The 21,235-nt window shown below is 35.0% G+C and overlaps 2 protein-coding genes across 2 annotated transcripts; both read right to left on the bottom strand.

Moving 5' to 3' along the window:
* Positions 1-1,878: 1,878 nt before the first annotated feature.
* Positions 1,879-3,177, bottom strand: LOC120265273 (peroxidase 5-like). The gene is made up of 4 exons (XM_039273150.1): positions 2,962-3,177; positions 2,673-2,864; positions 2,414-2,579; positions 1,879-2,291 (listed from the first exon to the last, which is right to left on the bottom strand). Exons 1-4 carry the CDS (start codon positions 3,175-3,177, stop codon positions 1,879-1,881), a joined length of 987 nt encoding a protein of 328 aa, XP_039129084.1.
* An 8,263-nt stretch (positions 3,178-11,440) lies between these two features.
* On the bottom strand, positions 11,441-18,014 carry LOC120265272. Its single transcript, XM_039273149.1, has 8 exons — positions 17,911-18,014; positions 15,033-15,167; positions 14,847-14,981; positions 14,457-14,753; positions 13,789-14,396; positions 12,715-13,689; positions 11,861-12,044; positions 11,441-11,468 (listed from the first exon to the last, which is right to left on the bottom strand). The coding sequence occupies exons 1-8, from the start codon at positions 18,012-18,014 to the stop codon at positions 11,441-11,443; spliced, it is 2,466 nt and encodes an 821-aa protein (XP_039129083.1).
* Positions 18,015-21,235: the final 3,221 nt, after the last annotated feature.

Genomic DNA, 21,235 nt, shown 5'->3' with positions numbered 1-21,235 from the left:
AAAACACTTAAAAATTAAAATACCAAATCCAAATATTTATTCAATTATAACAACTAAAATTCAAACCATTATATTCAATGGTAATCAACAATAAATATATATTATATAAATATATAAAAAACTAATTAATAAATAATCAATGACAATACAAACCATTATATATATATATATATAAGAGTATTATTTGTTGATAAATATACTTTATAATTCAGGCCGAGTAAGGCCGGGCCGGGCTTTTAATAATGAAAACCAAACCCGGCCCATTTTTAAAATGGGTTTTTTTTTGTCCAAGGCTCATCAGGCCTTATATATTTGTTCAAGCCTTCCCATTTTTTTCCCAGGTGGGGCCTTAGGGCTTGGGCGGGTAGCCCAGCCTTTGGACAGGTCTAAGCTCAACCATCAACACTCACAAGTAGTTTATTGGTAGCCAGTCCTATTAAAATTCTTCCGTAGTGGTGAGAGTTCGAATCATAAGTGACAGTATATTTATAAAAATATGAGTCACTTGCTCTGCTAAGCTTTATATATGTTTATATTTTTTTTTTAGTGGTCTAGCCACTCATTTTGATAAATAAATAAAAAAAAAACCACCAGAAACACAAAATGGGATTCAAAAATATTTTACTCACACAAAGCAAATGATATATATAAACTATTTATATGTACATCTTCAACGGAGGAAATGTATCTTATTAAAAGTATATATTTATAATCCATTAAATGTGGAGAGCATTTTTCATTTCACATGTGTACATATGCATCAATCCAATAGCCTCTTGATCATTTATTGGTCTTGGATTACTTATATAAGATATTTATATTTTTTTAAAAAAATAATGGATTTCAACCTAAATTCACAAAAAAAAAATAAGGAAGAAGCAGTGAGGTATTGGCTCCTTGCTTTATATACACCCCTGAGATACATACCTTATTTATTTTTTTTCAAATACATACATATATATATATGTATGTGCATTAATTAACATGATACATATTATCTATAACTTATACAGTAAAGAGAAATAAAAAAAAACATTTAAGAAAGAGAGATTAAATAACTCAAAGTTACGTGTGGAAAAAATAGCAGATGAGGAGCTGATGGGTCCGTTGGTGCATCCACACTCCCTAGGCGAGAGTTAGTATTGTGAGCAACTTAGGCCCTTGAAGATTCCTCTTTCCTCTAAGAACCTTTTTCACTTATCTTATCCTACTCTTTTGTCTCTTCCTCCTCCCACTCTTTATGATTGTTGTTGTTTGTTGTTTTTTTATAGTCTCTTAGTCCTTTGGGATGTTATTTTGTTATGTTTGCCTTTTGTCATTAATAAGGGAGCATTTTGGATTAGACTTTATAAAAAAAGTCTTTTTGAGCTTTTTGTAGAAATGACTTTTTGGGAAGAAATCTTTTGAGTAAGTTAAGTCTTTATAAAAAGTGATCTTTTTGTAGACTTTATAAAATAAAAAGCATGTTTTTGAGCTTATTTTACTGACAGCTTTATCCAAAAAAGCTAATCCAAACACCAATAAACCATCATAAACACTTAGCTGATCCAAACAAGCCCTAAATGTGGTTCATCCACTTTTTCAACAAAAAAAAAACACAGTTGCTCACAACTATATAAATAACGTTCATTAAGCTTAAAAAAATGGAAAAAAAGTTATATGATTTAGGTGACAACCGATTTTTTTAAAAAGAAATATTTATTCAAAAATTGAATCTTGAATTAAAACATATAAACCGCAATATGTCATAATTTCACAAATAGAAAGAAAAAGACAAAAGCAATACATAATAACTTTTTTTTTTTTGCTGCATAACACAAAACAAAAAATAGCAAAAATCAGATATGAATGAATATATATAACTTTAATTTAGTTGTATCATGAGTTGATGACCCTGCAGTTGATACGGATCTCTCCCTGTTTTCCAGTAAGCACTCCAATCTTTCCCATCTTCACAAATGCATCCCTAAACTTCAACTGGAAATACAATGGAACATATGCATTCACTTGCACTTGTTTCTTGGTCTGTGGAGTGGAAATTAGGGTTTGATCTGATGTAAATAAGCCACGGTTAGCCAAGATGAGCTTGTAATAGTTACTGTCAAATTTGGTAGGAGTGTCCGGATCCATTGGCACCACAAGGCTGGCGTTAGTGCTCCCATTTGGGCATTGTTTCTTCAGTTGTTTAGCATAAGTTGGATCTAAACTTGGATCTTGACTTACTGTTGAGTTGAAGTTATAGAGCCTGTTGCTGAATGAACTGCAGTGAGAACGTCCAATTGTGTGTGCTCCTGAATGACAAAACATAATATTTTTTTAAGGGCTTGTTATATATAGGAAATAAACTAGTTAGAGATTCAAATTTTTAAAAATTATTAATCTGTCTGTGTGTATATATATAAATGCTATGTACCTGCTAGTATGATCATTTCTTCTTGTGACAAACCCTTGCCATTGAAGGCTTGGGTGAGCTGAGTGAGATTAAAAGAAGGAGGTGGTAGGTTGGACATCGCCTCAGAAGCCAATGAAACCCTTCCATCTCTTCTACCTGATGGCACAGCATATGGCAGTCCCATGCTCTGCATATACACACACACATATGTTTAATCCAATTCATATAGCTAGTGTGCCTGTAGTAACTTATGCACATGATAGAATTTAGAGAAACTTACAAATAGAACACTGTCTCTTGCTGCAAATGCAAGGATATCAGCACATGAGACTATGTGTTTGCATTTAGTCTCGAGCCGGGCTTTCGCTGCGTCAATGATTTCAAATCCTCGTAGACTTGGATTGTTTGGTGGTGCATCTTTTTCTGCTGTGTTGTTGCTTGTTGAATCAATCAGAACTGATCCATCAGCACCCTAACCATTAACAATATGTATACATGTAATTAAGAAGCAAACAGAAATAAATTATAGCAGTAGTATGAAACTATGAATTATATATATGCAGACATACCCTGACAAATGCATCATGGAAATGCATTCTAACAAGGCCAGCAGCCATGCCAGGATCAACTTTAAGAGCTTTCATAACTTCTTCTTTGACTATAAATTCAGCTAAGGGGCATGTGTGTTCATAGAAACCAATTTGAAGCTGAGCATTTGAAGGAGCACATGAAGACAGGATAATAGCAACGAAAGCTAGAAACGCATTCACCCTTCTAAGATCCATCTCTTCATACCTTAACGAAGTTTTCTGTATGTGTTTATTGGTGAATAAAAGGGCTGCATGCAATGGCTATTTATACAACATCACAACACTCACACTGCATGTGAGTCTATGAAGACGTGACAACATGTTGTAACCTTTCTTTTTTTATCAAGTCAGAAGTTCAAGAATATACACTTACATGCATCGACTACGAATAAGGTAGAAGTCGGTGTATTATTATTATTATTAGTGTTTGATTTTGAGTGGAGGAATACTTTTTATGTTAAAATAATAATAATAATAAGAATAATAATAATAATAATAATAATAATAAAATCATCAATTTGACTTTGGGGGCATAATTAATCTCTAAATAGATGGCCACTAATGTTTGAAATGTCTTCCATTGATATGATGACGACATGGCTTGCGTATCTCCTGTCTCTTTGAGAGTTGGCAACGCGCAATTTGGAATGATGCCAGGGGCATAAAAAATTTAGTTAATTAAGCAACTAAATGCACCACCTGCACCAAGTTGAAAAGATTTCCATTTTCTTGCTCGTTCTCCACAAAATGGACGGGTTCAGTTCAAAGCATGTCCGGTTATCTATATGTGAAGGAGAATAAATAAATAAAAATAATATATCTACATGTGAAAAAAATTGCATTAATTTTCATTCCACCAATTCATTAAAAACAGAAGAGGAACATAAAGCAATTCTATACAGTTAAGCGGAAATGAATAAAAAATTATACAAAGTTCGGTGATATGAAAAAAGCATATTTTTTGAGTATTACGAAAATCGCCGGCACTACGGCGGGTTATTTTTCAAGCCTTTCGGCATACAAAAGATGATTGATGTTGTACCCAAAAGATGTAATATAATCGTAGGTGACTCGGTTTTGGCATCCACGGTTTTCAAGCGGAAACTCCATAATTTTAAGTGGAAAAGTCAAATTTTAAGCATAAATGTGTTATATGTTAAGTGGCTTTGTGTAGTTAAGCGAAAACACCAAATTTTAAATGCAAATGTGTTATATGCTAAGTGAAAATTTATGTGGTTAAGCAACATGATATTAAATGGAAACTATATATTTTAGCGGGAAATACGTGTTGTAAAATAGAATAAACTAACGGAGTAAGGCTGCATTAATTAAGAAAAGTCTGTTTGTGATTGAAAAATAATTTGTCAAAAAAGGAGAAATTTGTCATGATTCAAATGTCAAAGATTTACATACGGGATGTTTTGAAAGCTTTCGAAGCCCAAAAAATAATTTGAAATAAATCGGATTAACAAAAAATAAAGAAAAGAGAAATCTGGGAAAATACACCATTCACATTTCGGGAATGGGGGCTGCAGAGCTAATTTTTGACTCATTTCATAGTACACCAAATTCTATTAACATTCTATATATATATATATATATATATATATATGAAAAAACTATTATTGAAATGAAACTTGTGATGCTTAAACTAAACTATATATTTAAAAAAATAAAATAAAAATAAAAATGAGAAGTATGAGGAGTAAAGAATTAGGGATGCAGCCTAAGAATTGTTTTTTGATCAAATGAGAAGTAATCAAGAGTAAGAAGTAAGGAGAAAGCTGAGTGGGAGTTAACGATGGAGTTCCGATGAAGTTATGACAAAGAATCAAGATGGTGAAAGATCGGGGAATGACAACTAAGGCTAAGAAACAGAAGAATGGTGGTTGTTTGATGTGGGATTAATGTCACCTATAAACGCAAATACAAGTAGTAAAGTGTGTAAAAGCAAGGTTGTCGATTCTATAGGGGACTAGGAAGTACTAGTGTTGACTTTTTATCTCATTATCTAACCTAAATGAGAGGGGGATGTTGACATGCAAAGTAAAGAGACATGATCATAAGTGCTATATTATACATGTAGTATCGATTATTTTTAGCACTTAAGTTGTCCTTAAGTGAGTATTTTTATAGATAACTGGAAATTAATTGTTCCATTGTGTTTCATAGGACAAAAGAAGCACAACAAAAGCCAAAAAGAGGAAATTGGGAGTAAAACAGTGTTAAAATTAACAAACAGAGAACTATACGGGTAGAGTACACACCAGTGTACGGTACTTGCCTGTGTACACTTCGGTTGAGGAGCGAGCAGAAAAGCACCCGGACACAGTGCACACATCCATTTACTCTCTGATCATCATTCTACCGAGAAGAACACGACCGTGTAGATCAAGAACACGCCTGTGTACATTTGAAAAGCTGCAGAGTATGTTTCAAACAAGAACACAGGCATACAAGAGATACATGGTCGTGTACACACAACTCGTGTCTCCCACGATGAGGGTTTTTAACCCATCGTGAGTTACATGGGTAAGATACACACCTATGTACTTGCCCATGTATCGTCTAGTTCATGCACTATAAATAGAAGGCGTGGAAAAAGATTTGGGGATTCGATTTTTGATTTAATTTTATGGGGATAGAATCGAGGGGCTATTATCGCTATTTGAAGAAAGCTTCCAAGACATCAAGGAGGAGATCGGAGAGTTGCAGGAGTGACGCTTCATTGGCAATGACATTGGCTCACATCTACTCCAATATCAAGACATTGAGAGGGGGTTTGCTTTCAATGGCTAGGGTTTTAGAGATCGCTTTCCATATTATAGTGATGAACATTGGCCCAATGGAAGGCTAACTTCCTTGGGTGCCAGGATTGATGTAATTTGGGAAGACTTTCACTTTGTTATTGTTTTTTAATATAGATTTCCATCGGCTTTTCGGATTTATCTTTGTTTATCATTGTTGGTTTTGCGTATCAAGAGAGGCAATATCATCTTGTTGTCACAATAGGTATCGAGAGATCCTTGTGAGAAGAATACATTTAGATGAATAGGTATCATTGATGCTCGCTAAAGATAGATTGGCCGCCATGTACCTTTCGATTAGAACTTTGGTGGTTTATCTCCAATTTTTGACATGGATTTCCTAGAGCTCATTGCAATCGTGCAAGGATAGAGATAGGAGAGATCCACCTTTACCGTGGCATGGGATTAGTCACTAAGGAGTCTTGAGAGAGCACTTAGTGTATCTTTGAGTTCCTTTGTTCCGATTAAGCTAAAGGGTTCATCTATATTGATTTACAATTATATTACTTGCTGATTTCCCAAAGTGAAGTCATATTTGGGCACCATTTCATTCATTGCTTCTAGTTCTCATTCGCCTTTGATTCATTTTTTATTTCTTTTATTGCTTTTTATCTTTAAAACTTAACTCAATCTTGATTAGTAGTTAGTTAGCGAAGATAGCGATAATACTAGTGATATTTAGTCTCTGTGGATTTGACCTTACTCTTTGCATGTATTACTTTGATTGACATGCACACTTGTGTGCAGCTTGCTTTAGTCAATCAAGACACTACAATAAAAAACAATCAGTGACACTAACTATGAGCAATGATCAAGCGTAAGAGGATGTCAGAGCAAAGACTTTCTCTAAGGTGATAATGAGGCACTAAACAAGATTGCACCCAATGACTGCCAACTTCATTAAATCGAGAGAGTTCTTAAAACATATTACTCCCTTTCTCAAGACGAGTAATAATTGGTCCCATACGGCGTTGATGTAGACTACCCTATGGCCGCAATACACTCAATGAGCTCTTTCTAGAGGTTAACACGGGTTCAAGAAATAGTCAATTCTTCTCTCGAACCGATTGACCCTAATCCTATACAAAGAATGATTGGAATCTCTTCCTAATACATATTTCCTATGATTGCATTAACAAACAGGAACCCTAGTATTCTTCTCACTCGGAAGAAAAATGGGGATTGTTAATTAGATCCCAAAATACACTATTTCCAAGCTAACTTGTATCTCTTTTCAATTATGGCATGTCTTTACATGGTGGATCTCTCTATCTAGGGGCTGAACTAGAAAATTTTTTTAAGGGGGCTTAATAAAAAAAAATTAGTATTCAATTTTTCACACAAACTAATTTAATTCATTGAAGTTGAGCTCTCGCTCTTTTTATACTATTGAAAATCATTTAAAATTGAATCGAGAACTAAATTTAGTGAGCAATTTCTATTTCAATGTAAACAATTAAGCAATCATTTAAAAATCAGTCTTCCATTTTGTTCCAAAGTCTAGTCTTAATAATCTACATGGCTGAGAATGCTTTCTTTGTAGTTATCATAGAAACAGGTAGGGTAATAACAAGTTTAATTAATCTATCAGTCAAGGGATAAATGCTTGATTTTTTGGTTCTTGTTAACCTCTGTATACTTCAAAAATAGTAGATTAATCTTTTAATTTAGCATTTTTCAAAACATCAACTCCAAAATGTTGCAACTCAAGTCTTAACAGAATCATCTCTTGCTCACTAAAATCTTGAGAATAGAACTTCTTTGCAAGCTAACAAATATTGTCAATATTAAATGACTTATAGCCATCTCTTGGGTCAAGAGCTGAACTAAAAGAAAGCAACTCTAGAGTATGTTTATTAAACATGTTGTTCAGTTCTTGTAATTGATGATCATTGTAGCATAAAACAACTCAACTCTATAATACTATCCTACTGAGAAATCACATGGTTGATTTCTTGCTCGACCCTTCCTTGTAACAAAGGTAGCATCCATATCAGGAATGTCAATATCATACTCAACATAAAAAGATTTTACATCTAATAGAAAGCTTCCCATCCAATTTCTCTTATATTTTGAATTAGCTCTTTTGTAGTCGAGACAAGGTATAAGGCGTTCAAGATATCTTGATATTCATGTTGCAAAGCTTGACAGAGAATTTCTGTAATTCTCATAAGTTTCTTCATAAGATGTAACACAAAAACAAAATCAAAATACTTCATTAATATATATGCATAATCAGCATCATCACGTTGAAAAGAAGTTTTGCCTTCAGTAGAAATATTATCAAGTACATGGCAAGTTACATTAAATATTTTAATCAAATTAGAAACGGATTTAAAGTGTGAACTCCAATGAATATCTCCAGCTCGCTGCAATGTGCAAGTTTGATTAAGGCTTCTTCCAGACTCTAACTCATTCATGGTAAGGATTTTTACAATTTCAGCAGCTTGAGCATCCCTTAGTTCATTATTACGCTTACTAGAAGAAGTGACAACATTAATAATGAACCCCAACTTCTCAAAAAGTTGATGAACAAGCTTTACTTCACAAGATGATGCAACAAGAGCAAGTGGAGACTATGTACAAAGCAGTGGCCATAATAAGCATATGGGCATTCATTACAAATCAAAGCTTTCAAATAGTTCCATTCACCCCTCATATTACTAGCTCCATCATATCCTTGTCCTCGAATGTTTTGAATATTTAAGTTATGATGAGAAAGCACACTAAATATTGAATCTTTTTAAAGTCTAAGCAATAGTATCTTGTACATGAACAACAACCACATTCACATATGAAACCATTTTTATGCACAAATCTAAAAACAATAGTCATTTGTTCTTTTCTTGATTCACCACATGCTTCATCTATAATGAGACAAAATTTTGCATCCCCAATTTCTTCACATATCGTACGTTTAACTTTTAGAGAAAAAAACATGAAGAATTTCTTTCTGAATTTGTGGTGAGGTATATGAGGTATTTTTGAGGAGCTTTTTTTAATACAACTGCTGCAATTTCTTGATTATAAGTTGCTAAAACTTTTATCATCTCAATAAAATTACCACAGCTAATTGAATCCAACACTTTCATCATTAATTCTAAAAGCACATCCTTGAAATGTAAGCCATCGGATAACATCAATTAAGACTTTTAATCGCAACTGATTAGCTATAATATGTTCAACAATAAGTTTTTCAAAAAGCTTTTCAATATGATGAAATTGATTCATCAAATCATCACACGATCGAACTGCAACTTTATGTGATGAATTAGGATCTTTCCACATATGATGCAAGAAAGCACAATTCTCTCCACAATTAATGTTGGTCATTGTACTAGATTGATATTTCTAGTTGTTATTGGTATGTGGTTGTGCACTTCTTTCACTTCCCAAAAGACGTGAATCCATTGGAATTATTAACAAGTGGTGTAGTGTTTTCCATTGAAACCCTCATAATAGTTTACATATTCTTCAAGTACGCTGATGATCAGCCTCCCTCATAATTCTCCTTCCTGAGTCTAATATTATTCTTTTCTTCGGCACAGATTGGGTTGTTGATGGCTTTGCTATGTCCAAAAGGCCCCGGTTGGGTTGGAGCACGACTTGGAGGCGTTGCAATGTTTGTCATTGCAAATCTCATAATTGCTTGCTTTATAAAATACACCAATGGTCAACCTCCATCAGGTGATAACCATCAATCACTCAATCTCTCTTTTTAATTTTCACATACACTCTCTCTATATGTATGTATATATATAATCACAAGGACAAGTGTGAGACATCTAAGACGTTTTATAATCAAGTCTTATTAGAAAAAAATGTGATAGGGGTCTCCAGTCATAAATATAAGTTTATTATCCAAACTCCATATCATTAGCACACCCTTAATATATATATATATATATATGCCAATTTCATTATATGTTTTAATTAATAAATAATTTCTAATATTTATAAATTTGCGTGTTTGTATGCATGTAGGTGATGAGTCAAAGCAAGCAAATAATGATCCAGTTGAACTATTGTATATCTAAGTTCATGATTTATCATCATCATCATCATCATCTATACATATTATAAAAATAGATGTATAATTTGCTATCAGAATATTTGATGGAACAAATTTAATTTTTTTATTATATTATTTTTATTTATATTAAATATAATATTAATAATTAAAAAATAAATTATTCCAAACCAAAATATGTCAATAGTTTCATTTTAAAGTGCTTCATACAATATTGTTTCAAAACCCCAAAATTAACAAACCACTTGATTAGGAGCGAACCAATTCACTTATTATTATTATTATTATTATTATTATTATTATTATTATTATTACTATTGTATTCTTTCAATGGGGGAATAACTTTTTGTGCAAACATATATAGTTGAATAACGCATTCAATGGAGAAATCAAATATTAATTGTTTTGGCAAGCATACATAATTTGCTAAATTCAAATATAAGCAAAAAAAATTCCAAATTAGATTGATTAAAAATAGAGGAAAAGAAAAAAACAACTGAAATTTTTAGCACGCAAGCTTTCAATTTTCAAACAAAAAAAAGGTACATCTCTTTTTGTCTCTTGTCCACTCTACTTTCCTCTCATTCCTACAATTCTTCAATACAGTATTGTTGAATATTAAGTATAGTAGCATCTTCCAATTCAAAAAGATTCCAACTTATATATCAAATTAAAGCGCGCTAGCCACTCCAGCAATTCTAGCAATTAATGAAGCCATAGAACTTAAGAATCAGAGAAATCCTCAATGAAAACAGAGAAAGACAAGCAGGGCATACCTTATTTTTAATTTTAATTGGTGGGTATTCAGTACAATGCCATCTTACAATTCAAAAAGATTTCAACTCTTTTTTTTATTTTAATGTATGTGATTTATCTATATTTTTTTTTTTAAATTTCAACATGTAGACCAAACATGCCAGCCACCACCACACCGTCTTCATCACTCTCAGACTTTCATCATAGCTCATCTTGCCTCTCCTCCAGCGCCACCTCACTAACGTATTGCTGCATCTCCGATGGCGTACGGTGCCACTTTATTTGGTTTATGATGCATGCATATTACTCCTTCGCCCATGATAGATAGAATGCATACTTAGCAAAGCTATTCCCCCAACAGGCTACATGACTTAACATATGTATAATTCTTTATATGTAATTCATATATATTATAATTATAATGGATTTAACATCCATTTCTAAATTTTAATATAATATATATAATTTAGAAACGAAGTTTGATGTGGTTTATAAGCTATTTGTAAATTAACAACAGATTTTGATTATGTTTCCAAAATTAAAAACGGAATAAAATCCCTTTTGTAATGGACTTCATTGGAATCATGAAACACCAATCTAATTTTTTCTTTTTTTTGAAAAAGTGGATAAACCACATTCATAGAAGACAAAGCAGAACAAGATACATCAGAAGTCCACTAGCTGCGGAACAACAGCAGCAAACACCAAAATGGGAGGAACAACGGGTCTCTTCCTGACCCAAGAATAAAAATAAAACTACCCCACACTACCATCCTGAGCCTCCTCAGCCGTATGAGCAGTCATCGTCCCCTCAGACTAAGGTCCAATGAACTCTAGACTATGCCGAACAGAGGAGATAGTATCATCAAGAGTCGATCTCAATCCCTCCGGAGCTGCAGAGAACCAAGACAAAATGCAGAGATCAGTCTTCACTAACACAGCAAGTGGATTCACACATTTATCAGTATGAATAACATCATTTCTCACGAGCCAAATAGATCACACAAAAGCTTTGACCACCCCGTCCCTAATCACCCGGTTTGAGGAACGTAGAGCCGTCCTCCAAGCCCTCCACAGGAGCGACATCGAGCTAGGAAGTGAAGGCAATGGGATAATCCTACTAATAATCTTAGCCCGCACTTCGAGAGAGAAACGACAATGAAGGAACAAATGATCAATAGATTACGAGCGAGTAACATAGTACGCGAAGTGTCGATCGAAGCCCTATTACACCCTACGCCTTGCCGATTTTTCAAGGGATAGGATTTTATTTTTCCAAGCCAACCAGTTAAGGATATTAACCTTCCTAGGACAAGGTCCTTTCCAAAAGGCTTTAGCCATTGAGCATCGAAGTCCCCCATCATTAAGATGTTCGTAGAACGATTTGATCGAGAAAGATCCATTAGTAGCCAGACTCCAAAGTCTAGCGTCCTTATCAAGACCAACAGAAGAGTTTAGATTGCTAGCAACTGCGCAGAAACAGGATCATCAGAGAGTAGATGACAGTCAAGCAGATGAGCCGATTCTAACACAGTAGCATTCTGTGTCGAAGACGCCAAATAAACATCTGGCCAAAGCTGCATGGGTGCAGGACCATTGAGCCAGCGGTCCTTCCAAAGCAATGATTCTATACCAGAATTAACTTTAACAGTGACACAACCTCTAAATGCCTCTAGACATTTCAGAACCCCCGACTAAAAGAAAGAAACTCTTCCTCTAATTTGGCAGAACAAATCCCAGGTTGGCTTATTATAATTGAATTGTAGCACCTTCGCACAGCCCCAGTTCGAGTCAGCCAAGAGCTTCCATCTCCATTTACCCAGCAAAGCCAAATTAAAGGAAGACAGATCCAAAATGCCCCAACCTCCTTATCCTTCGAACGACAAATATTCTACCAAGAAACAAGATGACATCTAGGGTTATCGATGTCAGGACCAGACCATAAAAAGTCGAGACGAATCCGGTCGATTTCTTTAGTGACCCACTTGGGTAGGCGGAACATGGACATCCAATATGTCGGCATAGACGAGAGAACCGAATTAAGCAAAGTAAGTCTGACTCCAATAGAAAGATAGGTTGATTTCTAAGAAGCCAAACGTCCTTTAATTTTTTCAATCAAGCTTCTCCAGTCCTATTTACAAGGATGCCTGCCAGAAATCGGAATGCCCAGATAGTTGACAGGGAAAAGACCCACATCACAGCTAAAAGTCTTAGCTACGCGAACATCAGGAAGCTGGTTCAAGTTTGTAGAGAATAAACATGTCTTGGCAAAGTTGGTTTCCTCGCCCGAAAGCCCTTCAAACACCAACAAGATCAGCTTAATAACCTTCAGGTCTTCAGACCCACCAGTGGTCAGGATCAGAAGGTCGTCCGCATAATGTAAGTTACACATGCTACCAAGCTCCCCAACAGGAACTCCAATCAAAATGCGTGAATTAAGCGCATTCTCAAACATTGCACTCAGAATATCCGTAACCAATATAAAAAGCAATGGCGAGAGAGGGTCACCTTGCCTTAGGCCGTTCTGATATCTAGCGTATCCTTTGGGGGACCCATTAATGAGAATAGATGCTTTCGACGTACTCAGGAGCGATTGAATCCACCCTAACCATCTGGCCCCGAATCCCCTGACTTTCAAAAGTTCAAACAAGAAGTCCCAGTCAACTGAATCAAAGGCTTTTGCAAAGTCCACTTTTAGAACATGGAGATCCAATCTTCTCTTGTGGATACTGAATAAAAGTTCCTCGGCCGTAGCGATGTTGTCTAATATGCATCTCTCTTTTAAAATAACCGACTGAACGTTATCCACCAAAGGATCTATCACCATACTGAGTCGCGAGGCCAGAATCTTAGATATGATTTTCAGGGAAGAATTAATCAGACTAATAGGCCGATAGTCACTCGGAGACGCCGGACTCGAGATCTTAGGAATGAGAGCAATACTCGCCCAATTAATACATTCTAAGTTCGCCTTCCCTGAAAAAAAATCTTCGCATAGATTCATAACCTCCACTTTGACAATCTCCCAAAAGGTTTTACAGAACATCATAGGGAACCCGTCAGGACCCGGCGCTTTGTCACTACCTAAGTCAAAAACTGCCTTTTTAACTTCCTCTAAAATGAATGGTCACTCCAAGTAAGACAAGTCAACCCCAGCTTTGTTTATCAGGAGCCTATTCAGGTACACCTTAAAGCGAAAAGGCTGTTTTTAACCAAATAGAGCCCGGAAGCGAGTTTCAAAAACTTTCCCAATATCCCTAGCCTCAGAAAAGGACTCATTGCCAACCCTGACATAAGGTAAAAAATTTGTGTTTTTCCTGCTATTTACTACTGAATGAAAATACTTAGTATTTTCATCACCTCTCGAGACCATCGTGAGTACGGATTGCTGTTTCCAGTACATCTCCTCTTGTTTGCAGATCCCCCCTAATCTCTCCCACAAACCAAACTCGGTCTGAGCTTCCTCAGAAGTAAGCGTCCTCGATTCTTTGATGATGTCCAACAGCTCCAAATCATGGAGTAAGGCCAACTTACGCAATTTAATAGAACCGAAACTCTCCTTGGACCAAATGCGCAATTTATCCCTGAGCCACGCCAATTTTTTGGCCAAAACAAAAGCCCCACACCCATGCGGGTTGATACTAGTCCACCATTGAGACACTAAATTGGCGAAGCTGTCCACCGAGGTCCAAGCTAATTCGAATCGGAAAAGCCTAGGATTAGCACAGTGCATCCCAACCTCAAGTCTAATAGGAATGTGGTCGGAACCTAATCGAGGGAGGCAATTTTGGATCAATCTAGGAAAAAGCTCAGCCCAAGTCCTATTGACAATAAATCGATCAAGTTTTACCCAAGTGGGATCCACTTGCCCATTCAATCACGTAAACCGCCGACCAACCATCGGGGGTTCAAAGAGATTCAAATCATTAAGGAAGGAGGATGCATCACGGATATCCATTAAGTTCGGCGGCCCCCCTCTCTTATCCGCCACCAAAAAGATGGCGTTGAAGTCCCCGTAAATCACCCAAGGTAACTCAGGGGGAACACAACATCCTCGAATCTCCTCCCAGAAGACAGTCTTTAGATGTCGCGCATTTGGCCCGTGGACCGAGGTACATCTCCAATGGAAATTGTCTCTTTTGGAGTAGAAGTCAACAGAAACGCCAAAGTCACCCAACCTAGCAAACGATCCAAAAAGAAGGACACTATTCTAACCAATAATAATGCCGCCAGATGCCCCAACTGAGGGGAGAAACACATATTTGTCTAACCGAGGTCCACCGATCTCCCTCCAAATTGCCTCCGGAATGGATTCCAATTTGGACTCTTGTAAACAACAAATGTCTGCAAAGTGAAGGTTCAAAAAGTCTTTTATTAGAAAACGCTTAGCAGGCCTTCCCAACCCCCTAACATTCCATGTGATAATATTCATAAATAACTAGCTAGTGACCGCGGACCTCAGAGGAGGTCTCCGCTTGCTCCAATGAGCATTAGCAAATGACAGGGATTGGTTCTTTTCTACTTTATGAATATAATCTAAGCATGCATCCTCATGTAAAGTAGAATCATCAAACAAGACATGTATGTTTGAGCTGTCCAAACATCAATCTAATTAAACCAAGACATGTATATGTTAATGGACCATCACCAAAACTATCTATCATCTTTCACATATCATGGATCTTGGAAACCACTCCCATGCATGCATATTTGAGCTGTCCAAACCTCGATTCTCATTTGCTTTTTTGTCAACACCTCAGGGTCTTAGTATTAGTGAATACCTACATTGGACTCAACAATTAATACTAGCTTATATGAGTCTCAAAGATACTGGAAGGCTCTCAATGCATTGGATTCAAGTGATCTTGAGTCTCAAGAAGACTCCTCAGAAGAATTCCTCCTTTTACTCTTCAGCCTATGGGTATTTGCAACCTTTTCCGGTTGTTGTTCCCCTCCCAAATGGGCGAGTCATGTAAATTTATCAAATACTCTTTATTCTCACAAGAATTTATATTTCCTTCTTTTTACATTTTTCTATGAATTTTACGATTAAAACCTTAAATATTCAATTTTTTTTTTAATATTTTTCATGAATTCTTGCAAATAATCCCAAAGTTCCTTATTTTACAATAAGAACATGTCAGCACCACGCATTTTTTTCTACTTAACTGGTGAATCCAATCTCTTAGTCAATGTTGTGTTTGGCTTCTTTATTTATTTATTTTATTATGGTCTTCCTTTCTTTTCTCTTCCTCTCTTTGGGTTCTTGTAATGAACATGAACCCCTTTAGTCCCACATCGGCTATGAGATGGAGTCCTTGTGTGCATATAAGTAGTGGGCATCCTTCACTACTAGACCTGTCTTTTGATGACACGCTCTCCTCACCACTTGTGTGCATAACATGATGCTTTCGCTGAGAGCCGGTGTGGGGCACCGTACGTCAGTTCGGTCGGATGCGCTAACCACAAAGGGTTCTCACCAGAGAGGGTTTTGACCAGGCTGGCTGTGCTCTGAGTGAAGTACTGTTGGTTAGACACCCAGATTAACCAGACTGACGATGGTGTCAGTCTTTGATCGGTGGGGTATTGTAATGAACATAAACCCCTTTAATCCCACATCGGCTATGAGATGGAGTCCTTGTGTGCATATAAGTGGTGGACATCCTTCACTACTAGACTAGTCTTTTGATGACACGCTTTCAACGAAAGCACCAATTGTTATGCTAAGAAATCTCAAAGAAGTAATTCACGGACAGATCTACCTGTGAGAATTAATTCCACAACAATTTCATTGTATAACTGCAGAATTAAACCACTTACATTGCCAATCCAAGAAAACTCAATACAGCAAAAAACAATCCATAACTCCCATTCATAGATCATTCATTCATAGTATTCAAATTTTAAGGAACTAAAAGCAGAGCAATTAAGTACTCAAAAAGAAACCCAGGATTCCAGTTGAGAACAATCTCACCCTAATTACATGTAGTCCAGAAGAGAAACACCGATCAGGAAAACATGAAGGAATTCCTAATAGAACCAGAAACCCAGAAAATCCCAATACTCCCTGCTCTCACAATGGAGAGAAGAAACCAGGGCCTTCAATCAACATCCAGGATCAAGCTTCCCTCTTCTCCATCTCGATCTCTTTTTATTTTCCTGTTCCTTTGTGGTACAATGTATCCTCGAAGTCTAGAATTAATCCTGCTCTTCCTCTTGCTTCGTCGACATGTGGCGGTATTTTCTAATCCTCCACTCGAATCTGCTCCTTCTTTGTTGACTATGTTGACCGGCAATTTAACAGTTATCTTCAGTTTCTTGTTTTCACTGAATCCCATCTAGTCCAAAATCACCGCATAAGCATGAATAATTTTTTTTTTTAAAATCTTTTCCCTGAGTTTATTTTTTTTATTTTGATTTATTTCCTTTGCGTTGAGATTGTGCTTTGCATTTTGATTTATTTTAATTTCAGTTTTTGTTTTAAAAAAGTTATCTCAACTATATATATATATTTGAAAATAATTTTATATATAATCTTGTTGACGATAATGGCAGCGTAATTTTCTTTTCCAAATTAATTAATTTTTTTATCAATCTTTTTAATTCTTGGATGGGATATGATTTTTTTTTTTTAATCCTAAAATTTTTATTTATTTATTTATTGGTCGACACTTTTTCATCATTATCCATTTTTATTTTTATTTTTTCCATTAACCTTTTGTTCATTATCCTATTTTTTATTTATTTAATTTTTTTAACCATCTTTTTTAATTTATTTTTTTATTTGATCAATTTTTATTTTTATTTTTTTATTTTTTTCATTATTATCCAATTTTTTATATTTATCGCATCTTTGCGCTCCAGCTTTATCTTTCGGTTGATCCAAATAAAATCATATTCTATTAGAATTCAAATTTAACACGGCATATATATATATATATATATATATATATATATATATATATATCAAAGTAAACCAAGTCATTGCAAATACACAATGAATTGTCGTTTCATTATATATGGCATTCTCATATTTCTGTGCTTCAGGGCAATTTGTAATGTATGAAATTCAGGGAATGAAATCAAATTCAGATCTACTCTGTTGGAATTTAATCCACACCAAATCTATTGATGAATAGAACAATTGAACTGAATAATATTGCAAATCAATGGCATTCATTCTGGAAGCTCATGGTGATGCCCCGTATCAAAACCTTTATTTGGAAACTAACCCTTGGTAAACTTGTCACTGTTGCTTGCTTATATTAGCTTAATATTGGACCCCACTCTCTCTCTCTCTGTTCCTTTTGTAATCTAACGGAAGAAACCACTGACCTAGGGGTGGTAACGGGGCGGGGGCGGGGATGCCCCTCCCCGTCCCCGTCGGAGACGGGGATTCCCCATCCCTGATTCCCCGACGGGGTAATTCTCTTCCCCATCGCGGGGATTCTCTAGTTGTAAAATTATTATTACATATTCGAACATAAAAACAACTCAACATAAATATATACATAAAATTATGATAAGATCAAACTACTTAACATAGGGCTCTTATATCTAATTTTAATTGTTATTAGTTTAAAATAAATATTTTATGTGATTAGCGCAATTAAATTAAAATTAGAGTTTTTTATATTATCACCTATGCCATTGAATTTTTTAATGTTGGAAAAACTATACATACATATACACACAATATATATATATATATATATATTTTAATCGGGTCGGGGATCCCCACGGGGTGAGGAGGGCATTCCCCGTCCCCATCCCCATTTAGGAAACGGGGACGGATTGGCCCCCGTCCCCGCCCCCATGGGAGAGGGATTCGGAGAATCCCCATCCTCGTCGGGTTGGGTCCCCGCGGGGATCGAGGATTCCCCGCCCCATTACCACCCTTACACTGACCATCCTTCTTTGGTTCTGTCCAAAGATCTCTGGTCTCTGGTTCAATCTGTTCCTTACTCTAGGCCTAAATCCTGCAACAATTCATCTGCTTAACACTGGTGACTGGCTCTCTGTTAAACACAAATCTTGGTTAAGTGATAGTGGGTTAAAACCATCATTGCCACGGTGGCTTGGCTGATTTGGAATGACAGATGTAACTTGATCTTTAATCAATGCTCTCCCAATTACTCCAACATAATCCCCCGGGCTTGGACCTTATGTGTAGAATACTTTGAAGCTTCCGGCAAACATTACAGGGAATACTCTCACCATTCAAATCCTCACAATTCCATTCACATCTTTACTGATGCCTCATAGAGATCTTCCTTAACTGAGGCTGCCCTTGGATTTATTGCTATTACTAATTCTCGAATGATTCTTCTCGCAGGTTGCTCATGCAAACTTTTGGACTCTCCTATTAAAGCTGAATTGCTGCAATCACTTGGGCTCTTCAAACTTGTTCTGTCAAAAGATGACAACCTGACAAAATTTTTTGTAACTGTCTTGGCATTGCCCACTTACTCAAGAATTTTTCTCCCTACATCGCCTGGAACCTTGATGAAGATTTCCGCGATCTCAACCAAGCCCTTCACCAATTCTCAAACACTGTCATCACCACAATCGATCGAGAAGACAACAATATAGCTGATGCTCTTGCTGATTACGGAAGGCGCCATCGAGCCACTCTTTTCTTTCAAGGACTAGACAAACCAAATTGGCTTGAAGATCTTTGCTTGCAGAGAAACCTTTCCTTTTGATTTTTTTTCTTTTGTGTAGCCTATTGGCTCTTGTGTTAAAAAAAAAATCAATGGCATTCATTCCATCAGGACACCATCCATCACTTCATTCCAGAGTTTAATCATCATTAATTCATCAACATCATCCAGATCTACTTAACTTAAGACAACATCAAATGAGAATTTAACTAAAAAACCTGGGTTGGAGAATGAGAACAATCTCACCACAAGATTACAATGATGAAAACCAGTAAGAAACTTGGCAAAGATACCTCCCCCAACTCTCACACTATGAGAGAGACCAAGGCTTTCAGCAAGTTTTTAGAATCTAGTAGCTGCCCACTCTCCTTTTAATGACTATCTTTTATATTTTGTTGATAGGCCGATATCTTTTTTTTTTTTCAATTATATATATATATATATATCAAATTATTGCATATAATATAAAAAAATATATTTTTAGAAAAAATCTTTGTGAAAGTTTATTGTTTGACTTTTTAATATTTTACAAATTAATTTATATAGTTTTTTTTAGCAAGTCTATTATTTGATGAGTTGATTTTTTTTTTTACAAATTAGTATATATAGTCTAAAAATATTATAGTTTTAGACAAAAAAAAAATAGTTATAAAATTTTATTGTTTAGTCTTGTAACATTTAATAAATTAGTTATATAGTAACAAATTTTTTTTTTTGTAAAATTTATTGTTTGACAAGATTTTCTAAAAATTAGTATATATATGCTATTTAAAGAAAAGTATAGTTTTAGAAAAATATTTATAAAAATATAATAATTGCCCCATTCATTTTTTTACTTGTCCTCTAAAAAAAAATTTATCTCACTTTAATAAAAATTTTAGCCCCCTAAAAAAAATTTCTTGCAACTGGGTGGGTAAGCCATTTTTCGTCTTAACTGTTCAGAGTTGAACAGTGAAAGAGTTTTTCTTGCCCTACTAATCATAATTATGTACATTGAATTGGAGGTTTGTCTTCGTATACTGGAAATTTTAGATGGGTAGGGTATTAGATGTACTCCCTCCGTTCTTTTTTATCTGTGATAAACCCATGTTCTTTTTTATCTGTCATTTTTAAACATCAAGAAGCATTTATTATTTTTTTTTCCAAAATTACCCTAACACTCAATTTTAATTCTCTTCTTGGAATTTAATATGAGAGAGAAATGTGAAGATATAAATTAGGGGTAATTTTGGAAAAATAATTAATTTTTTATTAAATTATGTGAAATAACCAATTTTCTTACTATGTGAGATTCAGTTATTCATGACAGATAAAAAAGAACAAAGGAAGTACTCTGAAACTCTAATGGTACCATTTACTGTTGATGGTGAGGAAGCATGCCAGTTGAAAAATATATGGATCTCTAAATTTCTTCTAAGATGAGGAATTCTCGGTTTTTCTTATCATATTTCCTTCATTTAAATTTTCTAACACAAAATCTCAAAATATTTATATGAAAGTAAAGAAATACTTATCTATAAATTTCTGTCTGTGCTATCATACTTATTATCAACATGGATGGTCACCGAAAGATTAGACTTTCCAATGTATCATAATAGGGATGTTATTTAGATAATTTTTGATATAGATCATGAACTTTCTTTATATTGAATGAAATATTAATTGGTCAACATAAAGCTATTTACATGCTAAAGTGCAATCTGTCTCAGAGAGTCGGAGGTATACAATGCTGGTCAACTACTCCTTCCGTTCCTTTTTATCTGTCATAAACCCATGTTCTTTTTATCGATCATTTTTTAATATTAAGAAAATATTTATTATTTTTTTTCCAAAATTACCCTAACACTCTATTCAATTCTCTTCTTGAAATTTAATATGAGAGAGAAATGTGAAGATATAAATTAGGGATAATTTTGGAAAGATAACTAATTTTTTATTAAATTATGTGAAATAACCAACTTTTTTGGTATGTAAGATTCAGTTATTCACGACAGATA

The sequence above is a fragment of the Dioscorea cayenensis genome, chromosome 7 (genome assembly GCF_009730915.1).
Source record: "Dioscorea cayenensis subsp. rotundata cultivar TDr96_F1 chromosome 7, TDr96_F1_v2_PseudoChromosome.rev07_lg8_w22 25.fasta, whole genome shotgun sequence".
Classification (NCBI taxonomy): Eukaryota; Viridiplantae; Streptophyta; class Magnoliopsida; order Dioscoreales; family Dioscoreaceae; genus Dioscorea; species Dioscorea cayenensis.
The sequence above is the reverse complement of the archived record's forward strand: the minus strand, read 5'-3'. Positions and strand labels throughout refer to the sequence as shown.

Coding starts and splice junctions, on each gene's coding strand:
- LOC120265273 (XM_039273150.1), bottom strand. CDS start 3,177: ATGGATCTTAGAAGGGTGAATGCGTTTCTAGCTTTCGTTGCTATTATC. Junction 2,865..2,961: donor TCCATGATGCATTTGTCAGG/GTATGTCTGCAT, acceptor GTTAATGGTTAG/GGTGCTGATGGATCAGTTCT. Junction 2,580..2,672: donor CAAGAGACAGTGTTCTATTT/GTAAGTTTCTCT, acceptor GTGTATATGCAG/AGCATGGGACTGCCATATGC.
- LOC120265272 (XM_039273149.1), bottom strand. CDS start 18,014: ATGGGGAAGAGAATTACCCCGTCGGGGAATCAGGGATGGGGAATCCCC. Junction 14,754..14,846: donor AGGGAGATCGGTGGACCTCG/GTTAGACAAATA, acceptor ATCGTTTGCTAG/GTTGGGTGACTTTGGCGTTT. Junction 14,397..14,456: donor ATGGTTGGTCGGCGGTTTAC/GTGATTGAATGG, acceptor TATTGTCAATAG/GACTTGGGCTGAGCTTTTTC.